This window comes from Neodiprion lecontei, chromosome 1 (assembly GCF_021901455.1).
Source record: "Neodiprion lecontei isolate iyNeoLeco1 chromosome 1, iyNeoLeco1.1, whole genome shotgun sequence".
Lineage (NCBI taxonomy): Eukaryota > Metazoa > Arthropoda > Insecta > Hymenoptera > Diprionidae > Neodiprion > Neodiprion lecontei.
The window spans coordinates 26,843,860-26,860,891 of NC_060260.1; the positions used below are offsets into that span (position 1 = coordinate 26,843,860).

The following is a 17,032-nucleotide window of genomic DNA, read 5'->3' on the forward strand; positions in this document are numbered from 1 at the left end:
AACTGTATAGTACACTCTACACATACCTATACACGTTTGCTTGAACGTAACGGATAACGTAACGTCTTGTCGTTGGCGTCACGGTCTGTCTGATTTAGGGGCGGCTCTTCGTCCCCGCGTCATTCGCTCGACTCTTGATTTGCAGAGTGAAACGATACGTTCGGACAAAGGTATCGGGACACGGGTATTGTCAAGTTAAAAATAATCCTATAAATGTCTCATAGAAATCTGTATCTTATTATGCTTCATTTCCTGTGATGAAAGATTCCCATTGATATGGATTACATTTTTGTTTTTTTTAATCCTTTTTCTTATTTCTTTGCGCAATAAATATTTCACTGATGTTTATAATTTGTGTGAGAAAATTGATTTGGGTTAGCGATAAACGGTTTTTCGATTTAAAGAAGAATAGGTATTGTTTGTTGCCGAATTTCAGCGTCCCATATCAGAGTTCTGCGTAGGTCAACGTTATACAATCGTAAAAGTTTCAGTTTACGTAGACACTGTTTTTTACGACTTCGCATAAGATGTCACATCCTGCAAATGGATTATCCGAAAAGAAGGAAGTTTCTTTTCGGCAGTAGTGTTTTCGGCGTTGATAATTGTTAGCAAACGGAACCACGGAACAAAAATTAACACCCGTCTGCGTCAATTGCAAATTCATTATCCACTATTGGTACTCTCGCAGAGTCAATCCAATTCAAACGCAGAGCTTTGACAATGATCGATCAAGCCAACAGCTTCGAATTATTCATCCGATCATCCGTACAGACAATTTTGCGAGCAAATATTGAGTACATAGTAAATAAAGAGCTTAGCTATAAAATATTTCCGTATAAGGTGTGCGTGGTGACATAAGGAAAGGGAAAACGCATCCGAAGGTAAACCCGACTGGTGTTAAGGTGATTGCTTTCTGATTTCAGGGTCCATTATGTTCCACGTGAGGCGTAGACCAGCGGATTACGTGCCGAGGAAGCGTAAGAAGAAACCAGCGGGTAAATGGAGCGACCTGGACCATCGGTACGAGGACGAGCGTCTTCCCTTCCTTCTGGAATTGAATCCGGACGGAACGGAAATACCGAGCGGCGGCGGTGTGCGACACCGTCTTCAGCCAAACGTAACGGAAGTTGGATCCGAGCGACCGGTCGGACCTCAGGCTGTACAAGCTCAGACCTTGACCCTTGCTGGACCGACGGTGATGCCAAGGCATTGCGTGATCGCTTTCACGGAGAACATTGTCACGCTCACCCCGTGTTCCAGGGACGCTCACACATACGTCAATAACCAGAGGATATATCAGACCACCATACTCCAGGTTTGTACTTCCGCTCAATCTTTTCCTGCCTCTTCTTTCTTTTTTACTTTTTTTCTTTTATCGTATACACCCGTCTTTTGATTCAAGTTCTGGAACACGGAATAGAAGGGGAAATTGTACCGGTACTTTTACGTAAAAAAAATAAAATAAAATAAAATAAAATAAATAAGTAATAAAAAGAAAAAAGCGCGCGTATTTCGTCGCTGTGGCAACTTTTTACGCATCGACGTTCCGATAGGGTTGCGAAGTTCAACGATAATATACCTACTTGAGAGATATCCAGTTACGGATGTACCGACTAATGTATATGGTGAGCTGCACGCGAAAACTGGATGATTGACTGGCGTACGACGCATTACGTTGTACTAAGCCGGTAAGGTAAACCCTTGACGAAATTTCTGTAGTTGAGAATGACGCGTTAGCTAAATTATTGACCCGAACTAATTTAGCTAGTAAGACAATAGGTTGTTAAATGAATAACAATTGGCTTGGGGCGCGTAGGAGAAGGCATAAGAGGTAAATATTTAATCAGAGAACGTGTGGATTTGCGTATTACGCGAAACTACGTACGTGCATACGTGAATAGCTAAGAGGGCGAACAGTCGTCATGAATATTCGTTTCGATCCTAGATAATACGATTACAAATAATTAAGGCATAAATTTTCGACGAGTCGAGATCTTTCCTCACGAGTCTGCATGGCGTAAAATTTCTCGTTTCACGTATTTTTCAGAATGGCGCAATAATCAAATTTGGCAGGATGCACACCTTCAGGTTCATTGATCCGGTTCCTGAAGATCGGATACGACAGAGACACGACTCGAACAGACAACTGGATTACTCCTACGACAGGTAAGCCGCTTTATCCCCCTGCAGCTGAGTATCCCGCAACTCTGATTAGTAATTTGAAAGCCTGACGTAAAATCGATGTTGTTTAAAACGTTGAGATCTCCTTGCTTGTTCATACTTATTCAAACTTCCTTGTAACGAGACTCTGCTTAAGCCTCGAAGATCGCCTCGGAAAATTCTGTCGTACATACCATGTATACGTTAGCAAAAACTGAATTATCGTTTTAACGAGAGAGAAAAAAAAATAAAAAAAAAATAAAAAAAAAAAAACGAAAACAACGTTCGCTCCCTAATTTCTGCCCGGACCTGTTCATTCGACAGATGGTCGATTGCTACGACGAATGTACAGGTGCGGGCCGCGGGTTGTTGGAACGCTAATGGCAGGTGGGATGACAAAGTCGAGTGGAACGAAGCCGCATCGCTTTCCCACGAGTCAACCGGCTATTTTTGGGATTTTATTATCGGCTTTACACCGCGATCGGTACTTATCAGCACTTACTAGAGTTTCGATATACCAGGCGATCTTCCCGAGCTGCCGATAAGCGATATTTTTTCAACTCTGTTGGGGGGAAAAATCGTGACTCCAGAGTCGGGAAGCTTGTGAGTTTGAATCGAACGACCCAACGTACGGATAGATGGATTTAATGTCCGAATAGAACCTGGGCCAGTTTCGTTTAAGGGTTTGATATGTTAGTTTATCCTTATTTTATTCACGCCTGCGTCGTTATTAATCTTGTTGTTGTTGTTGTTATTATTATGTGTATTGTTATTTTGCTTGTATTTTCACCATCATGCACGTTGCTACTCCGCGCACATCATCGCCCTGTGTAGACGTTCGCCAGACACCACAAGTCAGGAAGTCAATTCCGAAAAATATAGATCGGGATCAGGGACCCCAAACGGTGGGGGTGGCTCGAATCCACCTAGCCCGACTAAATCTGCAGCTGCAACCGCAAGAAGTCCCACGCAAAATGCACACACGCCAGAAGCCACGCACAATTACGAAACCACCTTTGATCTCGACGGTAATGTCGAGACGGCGAGTCTCACTAGCAGTCGGGATGGAAACAGGTAAGGAGTTCCCATGCGTAGATCCAGGCGATCATTTATCACACCCTTATTTCACTCTGCGGGTACGAGATAAGAACATCGCGTTTCGAACCATCGAAATTGTTCTTCGACCTCTGCGTCCGACGGGCGATCAAAATTCATGCGAAAATATTGGTCGTATAATATGTATATAATTATACAGATTTGACTGTATGTTTGACAAAAAAAAAAAAGTCTAACTAAATATAAATTATATGCTACCTCATGCGAGACGTGCAAAAAGCTTGAATCTCTATTCAAATAATTTGTTAGTCGAATAATTGTTAGCCAAATTTATTTTAGAGAATCAATTTACCGCGAAGTGATGTACTTAGGTTGTATGAAATCATGTGTTACCGATACGAAAGTTACACACCCAGTTCGGATTGAGTGCTACGGAGAAATGATGATCACCGTATTCAACTCCGGTTTTTTTCAAACACCTTATACACTGTTCGGGCAAATTAAAGTTCTAAGCTTCTATTTTTGAACCGTAATTTTCAATTTCCCATGCACCTTCATGAATCTGTGAAAAGCAGTTATCCTTTTATCCAGATAATTATCGTTGAATAGGAAATAACAGACAAAAAAGATGACGCGATTAAAAATTTTCAGAATTAACATTTAATTCATTTGAATACTTTTACCTAAACGATTATCAGACGGCTGTATTCATCATGCACGTAGTGGAGTAATTAACAACTCGTGAATAGCGATTTTGTACGATAAACTCGTAGGTCACGGTATTATTATGCTTAATTGTTTTAGCGTAGTATTTGCATATAGCGCCAGAAATGTTCCTTGAATTTGTATCGTTCATGTACACAATTTGTTGTATCTATTAATTCACAGTTTTGTATTACATTATTAATTGAATGGTCCGTATTGTACTGTTGATTCGTTCAAGAGATTGGAATATAATTTCCTTTTCATGAATATATTGGTGCCTAGTAAATTGCTAATAAATGTGAAATATCTGCGAAATAATAACGAAGTTATATCATATATTTTTACACCCAAACTTTGAATCCAAACGAATTGAAAATAATAAATTATGCTTGAGAATGTTCATTTATTTTCATCCGAATTCTCTGGAAAGATAATTAAACTAATATAATCCATTTTCGTCTACCACATATTCACGTATGTTAAAATTTTTTATTTTCTCAGTAGATCATGCATGTAGCCACGCAATGTGCGGTATTATGCAATGTATGTTGATATATCATTAAAATGTCGAAGATTAAACAAAGCATGTGTATAGCCGACCGTATTATTCAATTATACATCAAACCATTATCCTCGTTAACGTAATTAAATAAAAACTTTTCCATAGTATGTAATAGCCAAAACAAAATCTAACGTCACGTAAAGCTGGTTCACGTTGAAACACGCTTATTGATGATCAAATCAGGATTAATTGCAACTGTAGCGGACTGCAGCTTCAGTTTTATCTCTTTGTTCACAGGCTATCACAATATGATCGACATCCTAGAGGTACAGATCCAATTTTGCCGGCTGTATTGGAATTCCTTGAAGAAACTGAGGAAGCGTTTCTTCACGCAGTTATTACCGACGTCGAACCATCCGCTCCACAGTTTAAATTGGCCCCGACTTACACTTTGTACCTAGCTGCTAGATACCGGGCTAGCACTCATTACAGACCAGAGTTACAACCCACGGAAAGAGCTCACAGACTAACAGTCATGCTCGCAAATGTAGCTACTATGATTCAACGGGTGATCAAGGTGAGAAAGCAAGGCAGCGAACAATCGCACGTTCGGTGTCGAATTGTTCATTTTAATGATCATAAAATCTGTATTGACTCAGTAATAAATATGGCAATGAAGATTAAATTGATGAAATCCATTACACACGTGATATTTTATTCAAGGAACGATACATGGACGCCTCATCCCTAGCTCTGTGGCTTGCCAATGGTTCTGAGCTCTTGCATATGCTCAAGAGCGACAGACACGTTGGAGCCTTTTCAACCCGAGCTCAAGACATATTGGCGGATGCTGTACACAGGGCTTTTGCATCTCTCGTGCAATGCGTATCGCTGGAACTTGCCCCAGCAATGTCACAATTTATGGCAGATGCCGATGAACCAGCGAAGGAAGCAGGAGTCATGCAAATATTTTCGAATACGATGGCACTGCTCAGACGTTGTCGAGTCAATGCTGCACTAACCATTCAACTCTTCAGCCATTTATTTCACGCTATAAATGCAACTGCGTTTAACGCTCTTGTTTCGAATGGAAACTTGTGCGTTAGATGGTTCGGACGTCGATTAAAAGCAAGATTGAACGCTCTGGAGACCTGGGCTGATAGGCAAGGTCTGGATTTAGCTAGTCAATGTCACCTGGCCACCATCATGCAAGCTACACACCTCCTTCAGGCGCCCAAATACAATGCGGACGATCTGGCGATTTTAAGTTCAAATTGCTTCAAACTTAACTCATTACAAGTTAGAGCCTTGCTTCAAAAGTATCAATCCGCAGCCGACGAGCCAAGATTACCGGCGGAATTAATTGAAAATGTTGTACGAGTGAGTATTGGCTTTCATCGTAACTAAATCTCGATATCGCTCTGAATCATTGACAACTTATTGCTGACAATTAACCCAGTACAACTGCTATAAATTCAGATATGGAAGTTGAAGCATATGTGAATGCATAAGTTTTCTTCGTGATTTAGCATAAATTATGTTAAACATTGTTTATATTTAATCTGCTATTAAGGTGGCTGAAAGTGTGGCAGATGAACTAGCTCGTGCTGATGGACGGGAAATCCGTTTGGAAGAAGAACCGACATTAGCTTTAGCTCTGCTACTACCGGAGGATGGATACAGCTGCGAAGTGATTAGAGGAGTACCACCAGGCTTGGCGGAATTCCTTGCACCATTGCAGAGAGATGGCTTGTGCAGAATGGCTCCACAGCCTACAAGTAGCGGATATTGGACTATCTACATGATCGACCACCATAACAATGTAATAATTTGCACAATGCCGTAAAATTCATAGTGTATCAGTTTGGAATTCGGTTATTACGAATTGCTATCTGGTTCAAAGCTGGACATATTTCTAAAGATAGAATAATCGTCTTCCGTTCATCAAGTTGATACTCGCTTAATTTTAGCTAAAAATTCATTCGCCCGACATTGAGAAACACTTTCTAACCAGAAGTGTATTTTTTTTAGCCTCGGAGCCCGAGCGCCATGAGTAACAGGTCTGGCGGTTACTCGGGTCATTCTGGGCAAGCATCGAGTCAAAACCAACCTGAAATTCAAGTAATAAAATTGCACAAGTCCACCAATGGCATGGGACTCAGCATAGTTGCTGCCAAGGTATGCCGTAAAATACACTGCATGTTCAAAGTGAAGATGAGTTTACGTTAATAAAACTCGTGGTTCTTACTTGGATTAAGTCAATCTGACATTACGTCAACAAAGATTTCTTGAGCTAACTGAAAATACTACAATTTTCATCATTACTTCGGCTAAATAAAAACTGATTTTCACTTCGCACTGGTATGATAGAAACACGTTTTCCCATGAAATCACTGGACTGTAAACACTTCAACAGCTGCTCCACTAGACATCAAATTTTTGAGAGTACATTTCCTGTTGAATAATCTTCTTTTTCTGTAGAAGTAGTTTCTTTCTAGTATATAACTTTTTACTTTAATTTTCTACCATTTGGTTCCAGGGATCTGGCCAGGAAAGGTTGGGCATTTACATCAAGAGTGTGGTAGCAGGAGGAGCTGCTGATGCTGTAAGTTCACCTACATACATATCTTTATACAGAATTGTATACACTTTTTTGAACGATAGGAGACTAAAGATCGTACCAAATTTGACATTGTCTCCTTGATTTCATTTCACTATGTATCCAAACGAATATCAAATTTATTGTTCACGTCATGTTTTCAGGATGGTAGATTAACCGCAGGAGATCAATTATTGAAAGTAGATGGACAGAGTTTGGTCGGTATTACTCAAGAAAAGTAAGTTGTTACTTCGTATTTATATATCTTACTATTGTTTATTAATCACACCGTAAATAGAATTAATTGCTCTGATGTTTATAAAGACTGTAATTAATTAATGATATGAAACACGTAAAGCGAACATAAACGCGATAATTGCGCTTCATGTAGTTCGGAGTACTAGAGATTATTACTGCGCCTATCTTTCTATTTGAAAATACCTGTCCAGAGCAAATTGAGCTAATAGAAAACAATCACCAAACCCTTCTAGTGCAGCAAAATAATTTTTCATGTAAATAATTGACTTTTAAAATTTTTGTTCAAGCAATATGAGAAAAGTAATATAGATTCATACTTTTACAGGGCTGCTGAATATCTTGTTCGTACGGGTCCGATAGTCACTTTGGAGGTGGCTAAACAAGGTGCAATATATCACGGATTGGCTACTTTGTTATCGCAACAGTCCCCTGTCACGACCAGAGGTGAACATAAGAAAAATTTGCTATCTTTACAAAAAAATTTAACCCGTTCAGTTAGGATTCCATTTTACAAGATTATGATTTTCTAAATAAAACGGTCGCGTAAATGTATATCAGAAAACCCAGGGAACTGCTTCATTGCTTGCCAGATTAAATTGGCTTCAAAATTTGCTTACTATTGTATGTCAGAGATCATTATATTCATAATCATTTTTTCATGCAAAGTGTACGTCTTAAATGCATTCATCATGCCGAAGGAAATTATTTTTCTTTCTTGCATAATTTCATTGGGTTTGCAGATGGTTATAAACAATGGTTCACAGATCTTTTATATTTGTGGTATTAGATCGTGTTTGGCAAAATTGGCTAATTGCTCAGTATTATTGTAATCGTATTATACTACGTGTTTATGAATTATTTCTATTTGTAGTATTCTACTTGAATACACTACGAGCTAAATTCGATACATCCTTTTTGAAATAAATAAGATTCAGCGATTGAACAATTTTGTCTCTATGCCATGTATATAACTTACATTTTACTTGTCAGCTCTTATTTTCTTGTTTCTATCTAATATCAGTCTATAATTGCATCATCTCTTTGTATACATCAGGAACAAATATCTTTATCGCTATTCTGTTTCTATGCATATTTCGTTCTCATTTTGGGCTTGACTAACGCTTAACTAACAATTTTTCCAAGCAGCGCATAAGACCAGACCAAAGTCGGAGCACTTAGAGCCCCCAAGAATACCAGACAAGGCTCCCCAACCCTCCACGTCGCACTCTATGGGCAATCTTTTATCTGTACCAAAGCAATCGGCATACCAAGAACACTTGGTCGATTGGGAGGCGGACTATATTCAACCAGGTGCGACAGTAACCCAGAACCAATTACCTAGGATGCAGTACTTTAATCGATTTCAATACCCTAATCAAGCTACTTCGCAAAAGCTAACTATAGGACTACAGAATTTAGAATCCCAGTCGCAGCAAAATTTTTGTCTAATGTCACAGAACAGGACCTTGTTACGTCAGAATGTCAATCCTCAGTCAAATTTAGCGATGTGCCCAATTGACGAATTGCCCGTCGATGAAGAGTACAATCGGTCTGAACGACGATGGGTTGATAAGAGACAAATTCCTATTATTCAAGAACCGAGTCAAATGTTCCTGACTATTCCGAGCCACATAGATCGTTATCCTGCGTATCCTATGAGGAAAAAAATTCAACCGCAAAATCCAGTTATTCCTCAATATGGTTATTACAATAATGACAAGACTGAATTAATATTTCCTACTAAAAATCAATCACAGGATAGTCTGTATTCGTCAGAAAACGACGCAACAGGTATCAAGAGTGAAAAAATAAACCAAAGAACCATTTCATTGGACAGCGAGCCTTCAATACCGTATATTGACCAATCTGACGAAGGCTTAGAATTATCCAGTCAGTCCCAGGAAAGCGTATTTTCCGATAGTCAGTTAGACGACGGCAATAATGATTTCAAGCATCACAGTATTCCGTGCAAATCAAAAGATTGCAGTAATTTACACATAAACTTATCAACCGACCACTATAAAGAGAAGACTTGCTCAAAGTCATTTTTACACACTGACAATTGCTCTGTGACAGAAAATTTTAATCTAGATAATAAGACACTAAAGAAACCAATCGAGATATCGCAAAAAAATCCGATCAAATCAGGAGGCAGATCTCATTCGCTTTCAAAAAATATTGAACTAGGTTCAAATAAAAATCAACTTATCGAATATTGCTCCTGTAACAAGTTAAATTCATCAAAGCGTTCACATTCGGTACCTGGGACAAATGCAGAAGTAATTACAGCATCAATCGAGGTGAAACATATACCTACTGCTGGTGATAATAAAGTCGATTTTGAAACTGTTGACTCAAGTGAAATGCAGAATAGCAGTACAACCTCAGACTCTACAGATAATGGTGAAAATATTGAAATTCCAGAAGAAAATGCTTTATCAACTCCTCAGATGCATACAATAATGCCTGAACTGAATCTCGATCTGAGCGGACTAAACAGTGACGTTTCTAGCGAAGATTCAAATGCTAGCAAATGTTGGAAATCTCCAGAAGAGGTTCGTTTGGGTTGTGGACGAGTTGCGGCATTGGCTAAGCATTTTTCAAAACTTGGCGATGCTGGAATTATCAAGTTTAAATCAAAGCATTTAATTGGCTCGAGACAATTCTCATCCGAGCCTGATATCGCGTCGCCACGAAGTCCGGAAATTACAGTTAGAAAAAATTCAAGCTATAAACAATTCAAATCGGAAGCAGATCTACTTATGCAAGATAAATTTGTTTCAACTACACGTGAGAAGGAATGGAGTATGATTCTACTAGACATTCAAGCCAAAGATGAATCCAATAATAACAAATGTGCAAACTGCAATGGCACAGTTGAAAACCAGTCAGAGAAAACGAATAAAAAGCATTTGAGTGGGATAAGCGAAACCGAATTGTGTGTTGCGGCAAAAATTAGTGATGACAGAACGATGATAGACGATGATGATGATTCGCCAGGCGAATTGAAGAAGAGTGATTCAAAGTTATCACTAGCTGAACAACAAGAGATAATACAACAACTCAAGGAATTTTCAAATCTAGATAATATCGATGCTCCCTTATTCATACCAGAATGTATAAAAATTCATGAGATAGAAATCGAAGCTGATAACAAAACTGAAGATTCTGAAAAGTGTGTAACAACAGAATCGAATACGAACAGCAGTTACAATAGCAATGAAAATGCTGTAAAGTGTCCAAATTTTGGAATGATCAATACTTCACATACCCAATATTGCGGGAAATGTCCTATTCCCACGGTTTTGAGTACATTAAATATATCACCAGGTTTTGAATTATCGAAACGAATTAATAAACTCGAGAAATACTGGTCACTGAAAGACCTGGTCTCACCGTCAAGCTTTGAGCCATATATGGCTGAACACATGGACAATTCGCCAAAGTATTTCGTATTCCCTAGTTGTTCAAGGGTAGTCTCAGCACCAGAAATTCTAAACGAAAATCTTACATTCTTTCACATTCAACCACTATTATCCAAGTTTGGAAGTGAGATTATTACAAATGAAAGTAGCTCCGTATCTATTACTGAAGAAAATTTACACGAACAACGCTATATCGTTAAAAGTAACTCACCAAAGTCCAAGAGCTTGGATAATTTGTGTGAAAAGCAAATCATGCACAAAGACTATGAAAATATGCAAAAAAATTTGGTGACCCATAAGTGTGAGCGAACAACAAAATTTCCAGAGTCATTTATAAGAACCAGAAAGAAATCAAAGAGCTCTGATGAATTAGCTATGCATTCCGACAGCTCAAACGTGTCTGCATCATCTTTGAGCAAGCCATTAGTTTCTCAAAGCTGTGGAAATATTTCCAGTCGCCTGACAAATAAGAATTTTCACAATGATGATGAAATAAAGAGTTTTCATACCGTTTCTCAATTAAAGAAAAGTCCGGTAAAAGTAACTCTGAAGCCCAAGCTGGCAAGAAATTATGATGCCCCTCTTCAGACCAGCTCAAATGCAATTGTTAAGCGCCACTGTACCAAAGTTCAAAAGCCAATACGAAAGAAAACTTTAATTGTTAGAAAAAAATGTAAAAGTGATTTAGACATTTCTGAACAAAAACCGACACCCAGATTTGAAAGAGGAGATTGGATTTTTCGAGAGTTTCCACCGCTGGATAGTGTATTAGAAACGCGTAAGCCGGCAGATACTATTTTCGATGTGTTTTGACAGTCACACTGCCTGGTTCAGTTGAATACTTTATTTTATAAAAATTTCACATTGAACTAGCATTCAATCCAACACTTAATTACCCTTCATTTTTATTATTTGTCGAAACGAGAAAAAATTTAAATAATGCACTACATTGCAATATTTTACTTGCTTAGGAATGCAACACTAAACCCTAGATGTACATTAAACTGTGCAAAACTTCCACCCCATCACTAGATATAAATAACAGAGACCAAAACAGAGTGTTCAACGGTACATGTAATGTTCTTATATCAGTTTAAAACCACAGTTTTGGCTGGTATCGTTTATATCTCCCATCTATTTAGTACTGCAAAGTGTCTGTTCATTCCCATTTTTTATGTGGTCACCACAGATCAGTCGTTTTTGTCATTTAATCCATTATGTGTCTTTACTTGGAACATGTATAATAATAACATATTTTTTCAATTAGTTTAGATTGCGATATTTTTGCCTGGGAACTTATTATTATTTTTCCCATAGCCTTATAAATTACTAAACAAATCTGCTTCTCTGCAATATCTTTACATTTTCATTAGCTTATTCATATTTATTAAAACCGTATACATACATACAACCGTTACTCAAATAAATTCACATCTCGAATTAAAATTAGGATAGTTCAAATTATTTCCTTACTGACAATTTATGTATGGGTCAGTCGAGTCGGGTTAAATCAGTTCCAATTCGGAGTTGTGGCTTTATTTGAATCAATCAATACGTTATATCTTGTATTATCTTCTGCAAATTCAATTAATAGCATAATAGAATGAAGCATGCGAGCACGTTTCGTTTAGTACTTATGCAGCTTTCAGCACATTAGAGCATTAACCAATTGCATCTTTCTGCATCTTGTGCTATCACAGGGCCCCGCCGCATGAGCGAGCGTGATCTACCGTCACGACTTGGACACGATGCTACCCCCCAACAAATTCATAGCAGCAAGTCTGTCCCAGCCCTGCATAGTAAGTAATACATATCCCAATGAATTGAGTACTGTTTTATCCAGAAAAAGGCGTTTATTTTATCTCGGCTCATTCATTTTGTACAATTCACGCTTTTCATTACACCACTTTTATCAAAACCAAGTTTTGCTGTATGTAGTCCTGATTTGAATATCCAACATTCCAATATATTCAATTTTCCCAGATGTAGGAACAGAGGGAAAACAGCAACATGAAATTTTCAATCCGGGATATAGTCGAGCATCTTCTAGTAATAGTGTTACCCCTCCAGCACAACCTCCTCCGATGCCAGCAATGAACGGAGCAACCACATTACGTTCTCGGTAAGTATAACATATTGTGTAAAGCTCAGGCAATTTATCATATTTGAAAAAATTGAATCCAATATGAATACCAGAATCATTTATGCAGATAATAAAACCGTAATCAATTCACTAGACGACTTATTTAAAAGTAACCAAATAACTACTAATAACTGGTTTGTGGGAAAATAAACTTTTTCATATTAATCCTTTCACGTATAACAAAAAAATTTGAAGTATCATTATGAAGTATAATAAACTGCTACACCTACTTACAGATCAAGTCATAGTTTACATGACCCAATGCGCGCAGGAACGTTGCCACCTACAGGTTTAGTCAGCCGGCAACAATCATCTCCTAATCTGAATCCAAGCCAAGCACATACTATTCTTCCAAATAGTAATTCACAAAATAACGAAGCAGAAAGATTTTATCAAAATTTGAGCGTGTACAGAAATCAAGATCCAGGAATGAAACAACAGCCTAGTCCGCCACAGCCGTTGGACGATCGGTCAGTCTTCCCACGTTACCAGTCTCAATAGTTACTGTTGAACAATTTCGTATCGTTCTCACTGAATTTGTCTTTGTTCGTATCATGTTTCATAAAACTGTTTGTTATTTGAAAAAATTAGGATCTTCGTGCACAAAAATTTAGTAAGAGGTCCAATACTGTATACTGAACAGAATTTGTGCAAAAATTAATAGCAGGTTGTCTGAGTAATATTTACAGTTGTATTCCAATTGGTGAAAAATTTTTTCATTTAATGACATACCATACATGTTGACCTTCGTTTATCAGTTTACCAACAACATGGAACTTATTACTTTCAGAAGCCCTTTGCATACGCAAAAAAGTTTAAGAGGTTCTCAGAACTCTCTAAACCGACCAGCAACCGATGCAAGCCAAGGCAGAGATCGACCAATATCTGCATACATTCCGCAAGGTCAGCAACAGAATTACCCTGGCAATCAACTGCAGCAACAAGGCGCTCCTCCAAGATCCCAATCGTCTCGTGACATAATCCGTCAAGAAGCCAAACTTCAAGAGATGCAAGAAGAAGTTAGGAGACGTGAATTGCGAGGGGCTGGACCTATCCCTACACAATACCGCCAAAATGTTTACAATGTTCGACCATTGACTGGGGTTCAAGCACCAAACTCTACTAGACCATCACGACCGATCGGTTCTACTCCTAATTTGGGCCCGACTTCTCCGACATACAATACGAGGCAAAGTGCACAGCATTTTAATTACCCAGATGGACAGTATGGGCAGTACGGTCAATTCAGTAAACCCCAACAGCCTTACGGACAATACGGCACCGCACCTAAAGTAAAGAACGATTCAGTTCGTGGCGGTAATGGCCTGGTAATGGACCCCAGGCAGTTGGGACTGCAAGATCCAAATCGCCAATTTCCTAGTGCTCAAAATAGCCCACAGTATTCCAACGGATCAACGGATCCTAGAAATGGTCAATATCAAGGAGAACAGATCACAAATAGAATGCAAAACGGAGATGGAAATATTCAAGGGAATGTTGAAAACATTCTGATGAGATCTCACTTACCTGAAGATGCTTACAGAGAAAGCCCCCCTCCGCCACCGCCAAATACTTCGACACATCCATTGTACAGTAAACAGCCTGACTCTAGGTAAAACGCCTTATCAATATAAAAAAAAAATAAAAATTTCGTTAGCCACTTTCCAGACGTGCTTCTTTGGCAGCACACTTATGGTATTTTTTTTTATCTCATCTGCAGGTACACCGCAAGTATGGGTGAACCTCCCAGAGGCAGTTTTTATCCCGCAACTGGACCGACGCAACAGCCTCGACAATATCAATATAGTGCGACTAATCCTTGGCAACGTGAAGAAAGAGAAAAAGTGTGTAAATTTAGTATAAAAATATATTGTTAATCTTTAGATCGTAGATGAATGATACTGAAGTTTGTACCTTTTTGAATCATGGTGTTGACAATAACTAATAGAAAATAATTAACATCGGTCTTGTTTTCCTTAAAACTGATCAATACTTTTGAACTTTAGGAACAAGCTAGAAGAAGAGAAGCAGCAAGGCAGTGGCGAGATCATCAAATAGCGGAACTAAGTGCATTGCCAAACAGGACGCCGCAGCAAGAAGAGCAGCTTAGAGCTCTTCAGTTGGAACGAGATTTTCAAAGGAGAGCAGAAGAGGCTGCAAATCAGCAAGATGATGATGAGGAAAGTAACGATCTTGAGCAAGAAAGTGCCCAGCGTGTCCAAGGTCTTCTACGAATGGCTGCTGCCCAGGACAGATCGAATCAAGCCAATCAGCAATCAAATTTGACGAGAGGAAATCCAAACAATCAATCGATACGGGGAACTCTATCACCTCAGCCAGTTAGCAGCCAATTGCAATCCACAAACATCCCGACACACACGGCTATAAGTCAACAAGGACCACCTGGAGGCGGCAGCACATATCCTGGACAGAATGATGGATCAGGCACATCCCACTTACAGCAAAACCAAAGTCAACAGAGTACGATGAGTCAAGGACCTATGTCGCCTATGTATGGTTCAACTATGGGCCAGCTTGGAAGTGCTCAGAAGTCGGGCCCCTTAAGCCCTACACAATTGAACGAAGATAGAGACCGAGAACGTAGGATGGAAGAGTTGAAAAGAAAGCAAGCTGAGTTCGATGAAAATCATCGAAAACGCGAGGAAGATATCCGACACCAACAACAGCAACTACAAATGCATCAGCAAATGCAACTGCAACAACAAATATATCAGCAGCAACAACAGCAGCAGCAGCAACAGCAGCAACAACAGCAGCAGCAGCAGCAACAACATCAGTCTAATTTGAGAAGCCAGCATCAACTTCATCCTGGAATGTTGCGTTTGGATAATCTGGTCATTAATGGACCAAGTTCTCCCCCGTGTAAGTATCTCATAAGTACGCCCACAATATCTTTATCCATGGTCGCCATAATTGATACAGTTGTTCAATTTGGCGTAAACTTTTATAATTACAGCCTCGCAAAACGGGAGTAACGATGCCCCACCCCCACCTGAACGTGGCTCCAGCTACGCAGTGATGTCTCAACAGAGCGCCCTCAGGTCAAACACTTCAACGACGTCAAGTATTGCTGTGAGTAATTCACATCAAACAGCTGCAGTGAAAAGAGTGTCTTTCCACGATCCTAATGCTAACACAGATCCGACACCACGGATTACAAACTCTACTACCAATTCGTCATCTATTACGATGAACACCATTAGAGAGGATCCTAATGTGAGTATCTTACGCCTTGTAAAGATTAAAAATTATGCCTAATATCCATGTATACAAGTTCAACTAGCATTTAAAAATCCAGTCGTACAAAATAAAATTACTGCTGCAGTAATTATTCGATTCGGGTAGATCGCTATTCTGTATTGAAAAATTATTCAATGTCTACCTACTTCCATACCTATGTTGATAAAACACAAAGATGTAGAGTTTAGGACTTGTTTTTATAGGGCAGAAGTAACTATCAAGTATCAATAATAATTGTTTGTAGATAATTCAGCTTTGTGAATATATTGTGAACAATTAAAAAATTAAATATTTTGTCAAAATGCACACGTTGGCAGATATTCGAATAAGGTATACAGTATACACATCTCAAAATTGCAACATTGTACTGTATATATACATCTGTATAATCATCTACAGTAATCATTGCATGATCTCTGTATAATATTGTGAATATGGATTGTACGTTTATGAGGCTCAATCATGTCATCTCATCGATAAGAATATGTTTACATCATCGGCTATACCATAAAAAAAAAAGATATCGTTTTCATTACTGCAGTCATATATACGACGTAGTTTAATCAGTAATCATTTGCAATTTCATCGCTATGCCAGATGCATTTACTGTAAATTCGTTGTGTATTATAAAGATCATTTCGTATATTTTTTTTTAATTAATTTTCATTCCATGAATGTAATAAGTTGATAAATGTTAAATGATGTTAGCGTTTATTTATGTATCATATACCCTGTAAACAAACAGCTTTCATTGAATTTTGTTCACAGAACTTTATAAATGATGCAGAGAATATGTTAGCGTCTCCAAAAACTCCAGAAGGGCCTGGTATATTTCCTGGAGGGACTCCAGGTGTTATAGGAGCTCAGGAAGTTTACAAGTAAGTTACAACTGTGTTTTTTATAAATTTTTCCTTACAGATGGA

General features: G+C 38.6%; 1 protein-coding gene across 12 annotated transcripts in view; it reads left to right on the forward strand.

Annotated features, from left to right (window-relative positions):
- The window catches only part of LOC107216750 (afadin), a 115,366-nt gene that overhangs the window by 95,364 nt on the left and 2,970 nt on the right, over positions 1–17,032 (forward strand). For 5 of the 12 annotated variants that reach the window (XM_046746375.1, XM_046746372.1, XM_046746374.1 and 2 more), the window contains 19 exons: positions 924–1,315; positions 2,048–2,166; positions 2,995–3,234; positions 4,721–5,000; positions 5,147–5,803; positions 5,997–6,245; positions 6,455–6,601; positions 6,963–7,028; positions 7,187–7,260; positions 7,606–7,724; positions 8,427–8,591; positions 12,406–12,504; positions 12,689–12,827; positions 13,085–13,318; positions 13,639–14,460; positions 14,569–14,692; positions 14,855–15,731; positions 15,826–16,085; positions 16,878–16,987. In XM_046746375.1, coding sequence (XP_046602331.1) covers positions 924–1,315; positions 2,048–2,166; positions 2,995–3,234; positions 4,721–5,000; positions 5,147–5,803; positions 5,997–6,245; positions 6,455–6,601; positions 6,963–7,028; positions 7,187–7,260; positions 7,606–7,724; positions 8,427–8,591; positions 12,406–12,504; positions 12,689–12,827; positions 13,085–13,318; positions 13,639–14,460; positions 14,569–14,692; positions 14,855–15,731; positions 15,826–16,085; positions 16,878–16,987 — 5,173 coding nt within the window. The other 7 variants (XR_006906383.1, XM_046746373.1, XM_046746378.1 and 4 more) reach the window with 7 other exon arrangements.